This window comes from Amphiura filiformis, chromosome 15, assembly GCF_039555335.1.
Source record: "Amphiura filiformis chromosome 15, Afil_fr2py, whole genome shotgun sequence".
Lineage (NCBI taxonomy): Eukaryota > Metazoa > Echinodermata > Ophiuroidea > Amphilepidida > Amphiuridae > Amphiura > Amphiura filiformis.
The window spans coordinates 57,722,732-57,739,139 of NC_092642.1; the positions used below are offsets into that span (position 1 = coordinate 57,722,732).

The 16,408-nt window shown below is 35.0% G+C and overlaps 1 protein-coding gene across 2 annotated transcripts in view; it reads left to right on the forward strand.

Moving 5' to 3' along the window:
• Positions 1-239: 239 nt before the first annotated feature.
• LOC140171877 (polycystin-2-like) overlaps positions 240-16,408 on the forward strand; it is a 62,531-nt gene continuing 46,362 nt past the window's right edge. For both annotated transcript variants that reach the window (XM_072195217.1, XM_072195218.1), the window contains exons 1-3: positions 240-500; positions 1,814-2,105; positions 10,540-10,653. In XM_072195217.1, coding sequence (XP_072051318.1) covers positions 1,925-2,105; positions 10,540-10,653 — 295 coding nt within the window. In that variant the 5' untranslated portion in view covers positions 240-500; positions 1,814-1,924. The remainder of the gene's footprint in view (positions 501-1,813; positions 2,106-10,539; positions 10,654-16,408) is intronic.

Sequence of the window (16,408 nt, forward strand, 5' to 3'; positions counted from 1 at the left end):
TTGTAATAATTCTGCTGGCATGTGTAGTTACACTAGTATCAATAAAGAGTTTCTTAGAGAAATGACCCCCCACCCCCAATATTTTATATCAAATCAAATCAGGTAGGTGCCACCTGAGACCATACAGTGTATACCTAAAGGTATTATGGTCTCAGGGTGCCACAGCTTACATTTGGGCGTATTTTAGTTTGTGGGTGTGCACTTTTCTGGCAACTCTAAGAAAGTGAAAACTATTCCACAGGTAACGAAGCCAGCCAGACAGAAGAAACTTGCGAGACTCTCGGAGGGTGGTGTCCGCAACGACCAGCTCGTACAATTCGATGTTTTACCCCTAAAATTAAGGGGTCATTTACACATTTTGCTACAGCGAGTTCCCAAAAACTTTATTAACGATCTGGACTAAGTTTCTCACGATTTAACATGGCTTCTAAACGCGTGAGCCCGTCTCCGCGACCAGGTACCTCCGGGTCAAAATCTGGATTAGATTTGGAAGAGCAAAGGTAGGCAAGAACGACATGATTTTGTAGTTAAAAGTATTAAACATTTTATATTTTACACATGCTCTCGAATGCTTAAGATGATATATTGGATATTCGTGAATGTCTTTGTGGCATGAGGACTGATTACAGGAATAACAGGCGTATGGGAAACGATTTCTTGTCATGCTGTTTACCAACCATCATCAGTTGTTTACCATGTTCATGACATGTTGTATTGTTGTTGGTGAACAATGCAATGAATTGTACTGAGTGAATCTCGAGCAATGTAAAACTGTTAAATAACGTCTAATTATCAGATTAAAAGTATTGCACAAGGGCAAGGGTGACAATTTTTTAACCACCCATGCCACTAGTCCTGCCAGCAACTGAGCAAGACTTCAGTCTTTATCATAAACATAATGCCATCTACTGACCTGAGCCTGAGGTATGACGAGTTACAGTTACTGGAACTATGACGAGTTACAGTTTACTGGAACTACCCATGCCACCCAAATATAATTACAATCAGTACCTGGAGCAATAATGATCGAAAGCCTAAAGATAAATCTGTAGTCGGCGTACGGTAGTTGAAGATGAATTCGAGGAATTATAATTTATATTCATGACATGTTTTAACTGAACATGTGAAGCTTGTAAAATTTTATACCGATAAATGAAATGGGAAGGACAGAGCTCTCTATTATAACTTTTACATATTTATTGTACCATTTCCATAAGAAATCAAATTGTGTTTCCTTTCCACAAAACTGTACGTCACTGTCAGATGTCTCCTTAAATTTTGACCCGAACCGAACGAATGAGGCAAACACAAACAAAAATTGAGCAACTGTTTCCAGCATATAAGTTGCCAATCAATGTCATGAGTGTCACTCTGTTGATTGTGACTTTACAATGTAGGTTGGTCCTTTTGTTTTGATAAAGTGCCGTACCTTCCTGAATATCCCGATATATATTTAATGTTTGGTGAGAATGAAAGTAAAATTTTGCATCAGGTTTTTTTTTCTCTAAAATGCACAATATGGTCAGAATCGGCCAATTGCATGGCCACATTTAATCCTGACAATTGCCCAGTTATGATAAAGTGACTTAATACCCATTTGTACAGGCAGTGAATGAGTATCAAGGCTCTGCTACTATTTATAACTTTAGCAAGGAATGCTTAATTAATTGTTTGTTTGTTTGTTTCATTCAAATGTCATAATATCAACATCACCACTAACGTTTTGTGCTCACATTTTACTTGTGTACAGTGTAGTACCGGTACGTACCTGAAATGGCTAACAATAACTGTTTCACTCTTTACTTTTTCCAAGGCGTCCGTCGAGTGCTGCTTCAAGACAAGCATGGAGTGACCATGAAAATGAAGGCTTTGATGCGGTACGGAGGAGAAAAATCTGGACAGTAGTTTTAATAAACATGATGACATGATGGATGCTGGACCATCATTACCATCTGATGATGAAGGCAAAGATCATGCCCCCACAGCTATGGAGAGTGAAGTCTACATGCAAGGGGAAATGAGAGTCGTTGATCCCAAAGTAGCCAAGCAAAGGGCAGAGGCGCAGCAAGCAGGATGTTGGACTAAATTTGTACGATTTTTAAGATGTAAGTATCAAAATCCACACTCCTAATGCTTCGATGCATGATAAAAAGTAAAAGTTAGTACCGTAATGTATAGTGGTGTTGTACAATGTAGTTCTTTTTTCATTTTGTTCTTTCACTTGCATCAAATTTAATTTTTAAACTATAGTAAAGTATGTGTACATAAAAAAACCCATCAAGATATTTTCTATCTAGGATTTCACTCATTTCTTGTAATTAGAATTTTCATAAAAACTTGTAAATTGTGACCACAAATTGCATCAATTTATTTTGCACAGAATGCATTGATGATGGTGCCTAAAATGACCTTTGATGTTGTTATTGTTGTGTTTTATCAAAATGTCCAACTTCATGTTATCACAAAATGTTGTAAAGTTTGAAAAATGGAAAGAGTCGCCTGTCAGACATTGCTATGTCAGCCTTATTTTGCTGTACTGTTGATTTCCTTTTAATATCAAGATTTGCTTTAAAAATATCAGACAGAGCTACCGAACTTGTACATTATGTAAGTTTTTAAGCGTGGTAGTGTGTACGCCAGCACTTTGAGCGAAAGCTAGCGATTTCAAGTTGTGCCCAATGAAATGTGCACTGACGTCATTGCTATGTATCCGGGTGAAAATGGTATAAATGAGTTGTTTGTCACTATGTACAAATGTAAAAGATTTTGAGACAAGGGCTAAATGCAGCCAGTCGTGTAGTGTTTTACCCTAAATTTGTAAATTTATATGTATGTACATGTACACACCCAGTTTTTGCCCACATGTCCTAAACTTTGTACACAAATCTTTAGTTTACATGTACCCAGGTTTTTGAATTCACACCCAAACCTACCTTAGAAGACCTTGTTTTGAAGGTACTTCTTTATTGATCAGAGCAACGCTTAAAAATATGACTTATAAAAATGGCACACAATATTTAAAACGGAATTTTGATTTTGTTTGACAGGCGACCAACTCATGAGCTTGATTGCATCACATTTATGATTCAAGTGGTAAATGTTTGTATTACCCGGGTTACCCCTCAAGGCCATAGGATGGATTGGGCTAGTCACGATTATGCACTTTCAGTTTCTCACGCGTTTGAACGGGAATTGGATTGCGTACTTTTTCGATGTCTAGTGAGCAAATTTCTTCAATATTTTGAGAAAATGATGTCAAATTTTCTATTCTATATTGTTTGGTAATAATGTCTTTTGCCAATAGTATGTTTAAAGTTGTAATTTTGTGTTTTTGATCTAAAGATCGGATATTTTCGCTTCGATTCGAATTCTGAACCCTTCGCAAGGGTGCCGATTTCGGTAAAACTTTGACGATCTAATTTTGCCTTTTTGGACACTAAAATGCATTCGATCCTTAATTTTGTTTCAACCGAGTCTTAAATTAGCAAGCACAATAAGGTTGGTACCACTTTTATATACATTGATAAAATTTTAAAGATTTTTTTCAAGTTTCTAACTTGGGCTAAATCGTTAAGTGTGTATTTCCCATTGACATCCAAAATGGAGTAAGCCAGTCCTTAATATACATAGGTACGGCGTATATAGGACTGGCAAGCGGGTCTAGATTGGGCATAAAAGATGCATGTTCAAAATAAATGATTGGGTTTAAAAGAATAAAAGGTGTTATTAATTAATGTTCTTGCCAGAATATTGTCTTGTTACAAGCTACATGTACAGTGTACACAGACACACAGTACTCACAACCTAAGTGTTAAGCTGAACTTTTCTGAACTGACATGCATGAATTTGTTAAAACAGTGAGAAAAATAAACAAACAAACAAACAAATTAGATACAAAATGGTTACCGTATTTCAACAGTGAGTGATTGAAGGCTCTGAATCCTCTATGAAACAAATATGCTGAAAAAAAGAACACTAAATGTATTAATTCATTATAATTTGTTGTAGAATGTTTATTTTATTTATTTTGTAAAAACTTTTGAGCAGAGAAATATTTTCTAACACAGTGACCGTGCATTAGACCAGTTTTAATTATGAAGCCCTTTTCTAATTCTAACTAAAAATCAAGATCTGATACACCGCCTTTATGATGACGCATTCCCTAGCAAAATGCTTCCAGAAACTGGAATGGTTTTGACGCAGGTATACAGTGGATCGATAACCACACAAATAATAAAAGCCAATCTGCAGTTTCTTCAATATTAATGAGTTTGGTTATAAGTGCTGTATTGTTTATTGTTTGATCAATCATTGTCATGGTAACCTGGATAGGTACATGGAAATTAATGAAGTGGAACTTAGTGAGTTGATTTTGTAATTAGGAGAATACAATGTAGGTGAATTGCGCTGTCTTAAAATAGGGACCTGTTGCCTGCTTTTCCCTTATCTTAAAAAGATGACATGCTCTTCAATATATTTGATTTTGTGGAGTTGAGTCATTTGTTATTTATTCAGAGTTATTTTTTACTCTACAAGTGCCAAAGCAATAATAATTGCTGCCACCCACCTTAGCGATTTTTTGTATGTTTTGGTACCATAGTCTATTACTAGAATAAAGGTTAGGAACAGTTGGTATAGGAAGTTAGAATTTGATAAAGATATTACACGGGGTTTAAAAGATGGGAGTGTCTTAACCCTGGAATTATGACCCACCTCATATCTTTTAAATTGTTGGTCTAAAGTGTACACCATAAAAGTAAACATTTAGAATGGAAATGACTTGTTGAATCCATCTGTGAGGTCAAATTTGAGCAAAATACTTAGTTTTGGAGAAAATATTTTGGCCCAAATTTTTTGGTCACTGTAACAAACAAATTTTTGAGTCAACATTTTTTTAAATTAATTTTTAAAAAGAAGCCAGGCCTCTAAATAGGACACGTTTTTTTATTATTTTTTTATTTTGACCAACTATGACGATTTTCACCAAAAATTGTTGAAAAAGGCTCAATTTTGCCCAAAAAATCATAAACAAGGTTGATTTTAGTCCAAATATTTTTGATGAAGTTGTTCAAAATAAAAAAAAAATAAAAAACAGGTTGTACATTATCTAGATTAAAAAAATTAATAATAAAAACATTTTTACTCAAGAAATATTTTGTTTTAAAATTAAGATAACCGAAAAAATTGGGGCCAAAAAACCTGTTTTTGGGGGGATTTTTTCCAAAACTGAGCATTTTTGCCCCAAAATGACCTCACAGATAGGTTCAAGTCATTTCCATTCTAAATACACTGTATGTATACTGTTAGACCACCAATTAGAAGTTATTATATGAGGCCCAAAAAACAGGGCTGGAAAAATGCAATATTTCCCAGGAACATCATCAAAATTTCCCTCCAAGTTTGCAAAATTTCCCTCCAGTATTGAAAATGTTCCCATTATTTCTTATGTATTTCTTTGTTTAGAAGACAAACATTTCCCTCCAAATAGCAAAATTTCCTGGGAACATGGTTCCCAAGTTCTCCACTTTTTCCAGATATGCCCAAAAAATTTCCATTTAATCCCAGGGTTAAGAGTGACCACCTTTAAATGTATTTTGATTTGATGATTGCCCTTTCTCTTTTAAATTTCTCTTTCCTGCCCTTCATATTTTATGAACATTATATTTTCAAAATATGTGTTAAATCCTGTATCCTCTTATTTAGTGACATTTTGAAATCAAATGAGGCTTTGACAGCATGTATTTTGAGAACTTCAAAGAGACTTGTCTTTTGGCATTGTTTGGAGAGGAGCATTCCTTTGTTCAAATTGATAGTTTGATCAATCTTGGACAACCCATCACCAGGCCCATCACCTCCCATGGGTACTGCATTTTGGCCAGTTTTTGATCACCGAATTCCAACAGACAAACAAAGCTCGTTATTACGAAGACTTGGTACTAAGAGTCAACAGAGGAAATATTGATCCTCATTTTATTGACTGACCTATTTCTACTACAGCTTATTTGGTGGAGTTGGCAGTAAATACGTTGTGTTGAGGGATTCATGAAACAACACTGAATTATTGATGTGGTGTCTCAGCTCCATATTGAAATTTTAAAAATCAATCAATTGAATAGGGCATACATGTAGAACTAGTAAAAGGTCTCCTTAAAAAATAATAATTTGACGAAATTATGAACTGCGTGATTGTGTGAAACATGGCTGCACATATTGTGTGATGCAAGGATCTAGTTTTGTTTGGGTAGGGAGGTACCACTGAAGTGAGAATCTGAATTTATGAAAGTGGACCTGTCACTTAAGTTTGTTTGGCATATATTAGGCAAAGCAGTGAATTGGGGGTTTTTTTGTTACTGAATGCGACAATATAGTCCCAACGTACGCTCGCGTAATACCTGAATTTGTTTTTGAACATTTCATCTGCAATGAAATAAGACAATGAGACAAATTTGAGCTATTTTCCAAAACATTTGAGAAAATTGTGAAAAAACTACCCATTAGGTATGGCAGACAGGGGTAGCGTTAACCCCGATCGGGGGTGAATGACCCCCTAAATTGAAAAAATATTAATTTTTCACCCTCCATATATTGGGAATGTGCAAGCTCGGGGTGAACTCTGACCCTCTACTTTTGGACCTTACTCCTACCCATGACTACACTGCAAAATATTTTTCACCCCGAGATGAAACAACCCCCGACATTCGGGCCTTCATGCAGGCAGACACAATAGGATTGAATACATGTACTACCCTCCTTGTGTACGCCATGCTTCGAAAAGGCTAATGGATCTAGATACAGTACCGGTACCATAATTGGCGCAGAAAAAGGTGTAATCGATGTACATGTATACCGTAAAGAATCACCTAGAATGGCGCGCATATGGGCTCCCTTGACATAACTGGAATTTTGCAAATGCAACCCATGTTTGTAGCACATCATCCCTGTTCATTTTTGTGCTCTGTATTTTATACAACTAATAATATTTTAATCATAAAACAACAATATTAATTACAATGTACAATTTAACAATCAATTATAAACAAAGGCTAAACAGTGAAATGGTTAATTTTAAAATGAACCTATGAAGTGGACATCACATCACACTGTCAGTTATTGATGATTGGTAGATTTCTTGATGATATTTGATAAGACAATTCAAAACTTTATGGCAAGATTTATTTACTTATTAACCCTAACACCGCTTTTATACCACAAAATGCCACAATGATAACCAATGCACATGCATGGATGATGGATCTCATCACGTGATCATCATGACGCAATCACCTATCACCAAAGTCCCATACGCACACCGAATTGCTGGTCAGCGAAATCCCTTGGCTACTGGTTGGTGATCATGTGCTTGGCATGCTAGGGGGCTATGTTAACCTTACCGTACAAGCTACAAGCATCTTTGAGAAAGGGGGGTGATTTGAAAAGGGCTCAAAATGTTTACAAAATCACAGGCAGCGCAATGTATAAAAAATTAATGAACATTACTGACAAGTGACAATCAAGGATGATATAAATTCTAAAAAATCCATGTTTTAGGATTTTAAACTCATCTTAAATGTTTGTAATATCGTCTCCTCTCAATTATAGCGCTTTTCATTTTCAAAATGTCTTGTCAAATTCAAAATTTATGTTTGACTTGAGTGAACATGTGTGCTAGCATTAGATAATTTGATGAGACTGGACATGCATTGAAATGCTTACATTGGTGACAACATTAATGTTTGTAAGCCAAGTGTTGATTACTTTTAAAGCTGTTTTAATAAAGTAGGGAAAAAGTTTATTATGTTGTGTGAAGAATGTTCTTTGCATTAACCTTCTTTAGTGAGTTCAAAATTCTATGGATGGTAGCATGTCTCTTGTTTAAAGATGCTTGTTTGTAAATTATGGTTGAGATCAGTGCTGTACGGTGCAAAACCTGATTGAGGAGCCAATGGCTCCTAACTTTATAAATTTAGGCGCCCAAATTTTGCTCCCAGGTAAAAAATCTGAGGTGCCAACTTGCAACTGAACAGCCAGGTGTGTTGAATGTTCAATAGCTGCTGTACTCTGATCTACTGAACGCTACATACTTCATACGCAGCATGTACAGTGTAGGCCTATATGTTTTCCAGGAAGTCCCCATTGAGACATCATGATAAATGCATATTCATAGCATACATTCGTACTCTTGAATGCTACATTACATACATGTTTTGTTTTTGGCGATTAAAAGCTTTGACAGCAGTTGGTCGCCATTGGCGCCAGGGAATGAATATTTAGTCGCCATCAGCAAAAATCTAGTTGCCAATGCGCCTAAAATGGTCGCACCGTACAGCACTGGTTGAGATGTATTTGTACTGTAAGTGCTTTCTAAAAAGAAATTATACAACTGTCCATATCCCTGCATACTCCAGATCCTTGGACATATTCAAAACACAAATGAAATCAATGACATCTTTTGCCTATATAAATAATGTAAATGTGGTATAATTATGAGCTACTCCTGATTACAGAAAAATAACATAGTGCTCACTATTTTTTTCAATTAAAAAAATATCTTCTTCTTTTGCCTATGAAACATAGCAAAATCGTCATCCTTTATCGTTCTAACTGGCAATGAAAGTCAAATTTTAATATTTTTGTATTTTGAAGGAAAATGGGCCAAAAACATATTTTCTTACAATTGTATCACAAAATTCTAAGAGTTAGCTCATCAATTATTGGTTATAAAAAAGATTACAAAAAGTGTTTACTAAAAATTAGAATGCATAGCTTGAAATTAGTTTTAACTTGCAAGTTGAAACTGCAATTACATTTTGAATTAAAATACATGTACCTGAAATTTTTAATTTAGTAATCAGATAAAAGAAAAATATGCTAAATTGCTAGTTTATAGTTTGAAGGCAATCTACCAGTAGGTTAGGCTGGTTATGGTTAGCCATACCAGTAGCAAGAAATCCATGTGAAATGACACATCAAAGATCATGTTCATATCATCCCCGCCCTGTTCCATGACCAATGACTGCCCAAGTAATTACTTTTATGTTTTTAAAAGATGTTTTGTTTATGGCAAAGTCATTGTAAAATGTAATATCAAGCTCAACCAAGTCTGACTAGCTACAATGAAGACCCTTGAATTCTTCCCAGTTTCATTTACAGGGTTGTTGTGAGCCGTAAAGGCACAAAAGTGGATCTCAGATGTGACTGGCAACTGGCAAGCACCAGTTCGGAATCTTGCCTCCAATCTTCCTATGTGTAGTGAGTCAACCGATATTTCCCACCCGATTGGTTGTGCCACACACACAAAATTACTAGCATCCCAAGTACTTGTCAATGCAAAATTATGAAACATGATCTTTATCCATGGCGTTGTCTTTTCAAAGACATTTCTTGTTGAATCCTACTCCTACATTGTTACAAGCAAAAGCAGATTAATGTGCTCTGCTATGATGAGTACCATCTATAGACTGACTCGCTGGTACTTGAGATGATACCTGATGTAGAGACATAGTATGTTATACAATGTGTTGAATTCATCACATGGTCTGTGAACATCCAATGATGGTACTATTTATGTTTCCCAGATCAATTAATTATACTCTTTTGAGCATATTACTGTGGAATCTTCTTTGCAGAATTACAGAACTTTAAATGTCAGTTGGCCTTGTCACTATGCATTTGGTTAATATAGGTGTCAAGATTTATTGTCACATTTGATGTTAAAGATATTGAGCTCTATAGACCTTTTTAAATTGAATTTTCTTAAAATTAGACAGCTGCTTGTTTTATATGTGACACAATCTGGTCCATTGAGGCCAAGGTGGCAAATTTAAGATTTAGACAAAAATATGGAGTAAAAAAACAATGAAATAGATAAGAAAATAGACATCACAAAACTTCAGGACTTTTAAGAACCAAGTGTGCTAGACCTTTGGTGTTTTCAGTATATGATAGCCTAATGTTTGTACATTGGAGTATAAATTAAGTACGGTAACTCAATTTTTAAAAATGCCTCCTTTGGCCTCCATGGACCAGATCATGTCACATGACCATGTATGTTGGGTTGGGAAGCCCTTAAATGATATGTGAGTGTAAGTATGCTCGCATGCACACCTGGTGCGTTGTATGGTTTTTCAATGTTTACGATGTTGATTTGAAAAGGTCTATTGAGTCATAGATTTTATTTAAAATCTATGATTGAGTATACACACATCACACAGTGTTAGAAATATGGGTGATCCTTGGGTTAGAACTAGTCCCGTTCACAAATCGTGTCGCCTCTTGAATAGCGCGAGCAAAGTGAGTCCTTTCTGCTGAGTCTACATGTATTAGCCTATATCAATGGGCACTGAGTCGCTTCTACCTTGCCAATACCTTGCGATTCGCTATCTTGCGGGTTTACAAGGCCTGAAGTATTTAAAATAGCAAAGATTAGTTTTTATTACACTGTTTTGACCCCCTGCCTTTTGATGTGCACAGCTGAAATTAAAATGTGATAATACATTGATGACAACATCATAAATATTATATTATTTGTTTTCATTATAGCATTATGGAGGACAAGACAAACAGATGATACCAAACAGGACAAAGATCTTCATGTGAGGACGACACTCAGAGAGCTGATTATCTACTTAGTTTTTCTAACTGTATTATGTATAAGTAAGTATTATTGGTTCTGACATGTCTTAATGACTTGTATCCAATCATTATTGTAAGTGATTTCAGTTCACATGGATGCAAATTGTGTTGCCATATTTGGCAGAGTAGTACTTATTATGCTGATTAACCTAGACATTTCAACATACCCCCATTAGTGGAATTTATGGTAATTGAACTTTGCACAGAGAATTTCTCAAACTTATTCAAAACCCACACCATCGTGATTCTGCCTCAATAAGGATTCAGGAAAGTATGCTTTGACCAATCTATGACTTGCGGTTATGGAGTTATGGGTAAAAGAGAAACATTACAAGGTAATAGGTCCGAAATTTGCTCTGATTTTGATGAAAATGATCTCAAATTAGTTGTCTAGCTGCAAGCAATCATGCAGATAACGCAACAGTTGTCAAGTTCAAATGGACTCAATAGAATTCAGTGGGACTCAATGGGGTATCATTCTATTTTGATGTGTTCCCAAGGTAACGAAACATCCTTTATATGTATAGCGCAAATCATTCTTTTTCTGATTTATCGAGGAAAACAAATTATTTGAGACCATTTTCAACATAATTAGAGCAATTTTCTCCCTTGTGAAAAAAAAATTGCATGATAGTTAAGTTTGTGTTTTTAATATGAAAATTGATAATTTTTATTCATGCCATACTCTATTAATGATTTCAAACTGCATTGAATTTGAACGCATTTTGAAATCATTAATAGAGTATGACATGAATACAAATTATCAATTTTCAGTTTAAAAACACAAAACATCATGCAATTTTTTTAGGCCAACCATGAATGATCCTAGCATTTAGGTCTAGGTCCAGGGACACTCCAAAACCGAAAAAATATATAACTTTTTGGAATTTTTTGAAAAATGGGGGTTGGAACTATACTCGAACGTGGGACTATACTCGGACGAATACGGTAATAGAAATTGATTTTAACCTACCGTATTTCGTCAAATAAACGCCCCCGGGGGCGTTACATTTTCCCAAGTTTATTAGAGGTCATTTTTAGCACGACAATTCCCGTTAAAATCATTAGGTAAGCTTAAAAGTCACACTAAAATGACGAACTACGAACTTTTGACACTGACTTTTGGTTCACTTCCGGGTTTCTGATGCAGATTTTTGCCATTTATTGCTGCTATTCGCCACTTGCACGGTTCCGCCATTATGCACTATGTGCGGGGAGAGCCTCGAACTGGCAGCATACATGAATGGGAATTGAACCAGTCATAACATTCTGTGTAAGGTTACGTAATTCTTCCTTTCATGGATGCTGCCAGTTCGAGGCTCTCCCGCATATAGTGCATAATGGCGGAACGTGCAAGTGGCTTAATTATCGACCATGTGAGCAACTTGGTAAGCTTACTACACAAGATAGCATGGAAATATCGGAATTTTGAAACATCTTGGTTGAAAAAAGTGGTGGGGGGCGTTTATTTGAGGGGGGGCGACTATTTGACGAAATACGGTATTGCATTTAAATTAAAGCATACATGATGAGATGTATGCCTTTGTGCCTTCACTGTGACGCATGCTGTTTTTGCAGTGTCTGCCAGTCTGTACTTCCGCACTCTGGATCCCTGCTTTAAAAAAAAAATCTAATTTGCATATTTTGTTGTTGTCATAATTAATGAGTTTTGCCTATTTTGTGCTGAAATTAACCTTACATCCAGCCGAATGCTCTAACTCTTTTATGGATAGGCAGATTGCCTTCAGATACTCTAGGATAGGTAGGCTATGGTTAGAAACTTTGGCTACATTTTGGGGTCTAATTTGCATATTCATTTTTATGATATAATGAGCTAATTTTAAATTGTATATTTTTTCTTCAAATATTATATTTTCAAAAAAAAAAAAAAAAAATTCAAATATATACATGTTAAATTCAAAAATATTTTCCCTCAAAATTGTTTTTTTTTAAAGAAAATATATTTTCAACAATACACCTCAACTTGATGAAGGTATTGTGGTCAACGCTTTGCTTTGAGAACCTTGCAAGCCGAGAAGTGCAAATGTCTAGTTTTTCATTAATTTCTGCTCAGGCTGTTGTTGAAACTTGAAATACAAACATATTTGCGATATTGGCCTTGGGAAAGAGTCTTGAGTACTTGCCTAATTAATTTTGGAGTAGTTTTATTAATTGGTCGCTAAGCAACAGCTTCATCTGCACCAAGTTAATTGTTACTCCTCACGTCTGCACTTGTTAGCTTTATTGGCTCTCGTACTGGTTACTGGTAGAAAATAATCGTTTGTTGGCAGTCACTGACTCAATCCATACAAAACTGGAGTGAAGATATCGACCAACGCTGTTTTCCAACATCTAATTATTGAATTGTTGAAGCAAAATGAAATATGGTTTTGCTTAATGTTCACATTAAAGTTGATAAATGATTCATGTGTAGTTGCATCACAGTCATAATGTATGTCTTTTCTTCACATCAGGTTGTTAAGGGCTCGGATGCATACTGAATGTAAGGAATATCCTTCTGATATCAAATAATTTAGATTTTTTGAAATTTGCGATATAATACAAATTTTATGGCAAATAATTTTTTTGGTGTTTGAGGAAAAAATCTTCAATACGAATAGTCAAAATTTTCATATGAGGGCAGCTCTTCATCCCAGCTACATACATATCATTAGATTCTTTAGAATACAATTTACTTTGAGAAAATATCAATTTTTTAAAATCATTTGCCATAAGGCCGTGTGTTTTGAACTCGCCACCCTTAGCGTTACATCACAAATATTATGAATTTTTACACCAATCAAGTTTCAAATTAGAATATCTCCACAACTATCAACCCTAAACTAGCAAAAGTATACATTTTTGGAAAGCTGAAGGCAAAAGCAATTGAAATATACACATTTCAACTCATTGTACAGGGTGACCTTGTTATACAGGGTGGAATAAAATAATTCCAAATAAAAAATGGGTCACTTAATGCACTGCTTATTACTAACTTGCAGTTATAAACTGAAAGTATAAACAACATTGATTTGGTTAGAGGTTAGGTGGAGCCTACTGACTTTGGAAGAAAAAAAATCACAGCTGTTTGGTAATCTCGGAATACAGGGTGTCCCAAAATATGTTCAATTTTTTTTACAATTACACATATTTTGAACTGAAACATTTTACCCCTAACCCATACAGAAAAAGTAAGTCTATATTTAGATTCCTCATCAAATTTCCTCCCAGAAAATGTATATTTTTACTATGATAAGGTAAGTAATTAAAAATTTACAGCAACTTTTAGATTTTGAAGACATCCGCATCACTTACTACAGTGTTTAATATGAAAACTGGTAGTTTTGTACGTAAAAGTTTGTATTTTATAGACTAAACCAATCGTAAAGTGTTCAAAATGATTAAAAACAATTAGCAGAATTAATAATCTTTCAAAAGAGCTATTAAGGGGGTACTACACCCCTCCATAAATTTTTGTCTATTTTTGCATTTTTCTCAAAAACTAATAATACAGTGGCAACAAAAGTTATCTGTATTATAGGGCAAGAATCAATTACTACACTGGAATTTCAGTGACCCAAGACAAGCGGTTCGTTATTTATGACAAGAAAAGAGGTACAGCAAGGATGTACCTCATATCCTATCATATTTACTGAACCGCTTGTCTTGAATCACTGAAATTTCAGTGAAGTAATGGATTCCTTGCCCCAATAATATACATAACTTTTGTTACCAGTGTGTTATTATTTTTGATAAAAATGCAAAATAGTCACAATTTACCACAGGGGTGTAGTACCCCTTAACCATGTCTGTAGCCCATATGGATGCAAAGATATGATCATTTGATTCAACGCGCACACACAAAATCTTTATTTCCCATATAGACTTTGCACATATCGCCACCGCCTCAACCACCACCGCCTCAACAACCACCTTGGCCATTCTGAACTCAAACAACTGTACCTCCACTATCTAAGCTGATAAACAATTCTCCTTTGGAGGTCTGTTAGGGCACTCATTTAGCTACAAAATGACACCAAACAAACTACAATACCTTTTGTTTAAGCAGAGATATAACAATTTGAACGAGTCTCGATTTGGAAAAGCGTAACAAAACCACCATTTTTGGGTGGCGAATTCAAAACGCGTAGCCATAAAATGTGTATTATATCGCGAATTAAAAAAAAAAAAAAAAAATCAAAATTATTTGATATCAGAAGGACTTTCCTTGTATTTAAAATGCAATTCGATATATGTCTGATGCTCTCAGGTCCCACAAACAAATGCGAAAATGTCATGTCTGATGTGCTCTCAGGTCCCACAAAAAATACTGAGCAAACGTTACTACAGTTTGTCCAAAGTGACAACGTTCCCGTATACAGCGCGTAAACAGTGAGTGCTGCGTCTCTGCTGAGGTATGCGTGCCTTCAAAGTCGGCACAATGTGTGCGTCCGCGCCGGTACTTTGACTGACTGTATCCGATTGTTTAAGTTTAACAAAATTATTATTAGAATAATTATTGAAAACCTTCTGCACCCACACACTAAACTTCACCCAAACCCTAAACCTTGACTTAATTAACCCTTTAGAACTCTAAACCCTAATCCTTACATCACCCTAATCCTAAATTATTCCAAACCTTCACCCTAGCTGAAAACACAGGATGTGGCAGTGTGTTCTGTACAAGTTTATGATAAAATATCTTTAAAGATAAATCACAAGAAGTTAGATCATTTTTAAATGATAAAGTAACAAATAAGTTTTAGCAAAAGGCAGTATCCCCCCCTTAATTATTGTTATAAGGGTCTAATTAAAATTTGTGAAATCAAAATATCCTTTGCTGGTACCCATAGTCTGTAGTCTATGCAGAATAAAGATACCCCGCCGAAAAAGAGAAGAAATAAATAAATTATAAAGAATACTGTTGACAACATATGAGATTTGTGAAATTGCTAATTTGGGTTATTAATTATTGCTCATTCTAGGACTGACGTCAGTTGCTAATTTCTAATCAATATTTTGTGTAACGTATCTCGGCACACAGTACAGTGTTTGCAAAATTAAAATATCAATTTGTCAATATTTTTCATAATATTAATTAATTATCCACTGCAAATTAAGTACATTATTTTAATTTGGATTGTAATTGTGACAGTAATTAAGAATCAAAGGTAGTAAATTGACACTCTTATGAATTGGTTTTTAATAATCTGAAGAAAGAAATAAAGCAGATTGTGCATCTCAAAGAAAAAGTTAATTGTCCTTGTAATTTCCCTGCCCTGTTCCCAATTGTTAAGCTCTCACATGAATTTTTAATGAAGACTACAGTTATATGCAAATTAGACTTACAGTGGCTTCAGGAGCTAAATATGGAAGTGAGAAAGAAGGGGGAAGGAAAATAGAAGTAATTGTTGCAGCTATTGATTAGTTGGAATATTGACTGGTTGTGTGTCAGCTAGCATTGCAAAACACAGTGTAGTGTACAACTAGTACAAGATGGAAAATTCAGGAAAAACAAACAATGCACTCAAACATTTTTGCTGAACCATGAAATGGTATCAGCCTATAATAGTTATGGTTACTTGCTTACTAACTTACTGACTAACCTTTTTGTCTAAAATGGACCTATTTTGAAATGCCACAAAGGTATGATCCCCCAAGTGGTGTCAAATGAAAGAGAAAAACATAAAGAATTATGACCAAATACAAGCATAGAGAATCTATCATGTGAATTAAAAATCAGTTTGCATTTTCACTTCACACAATGTCCATTTTT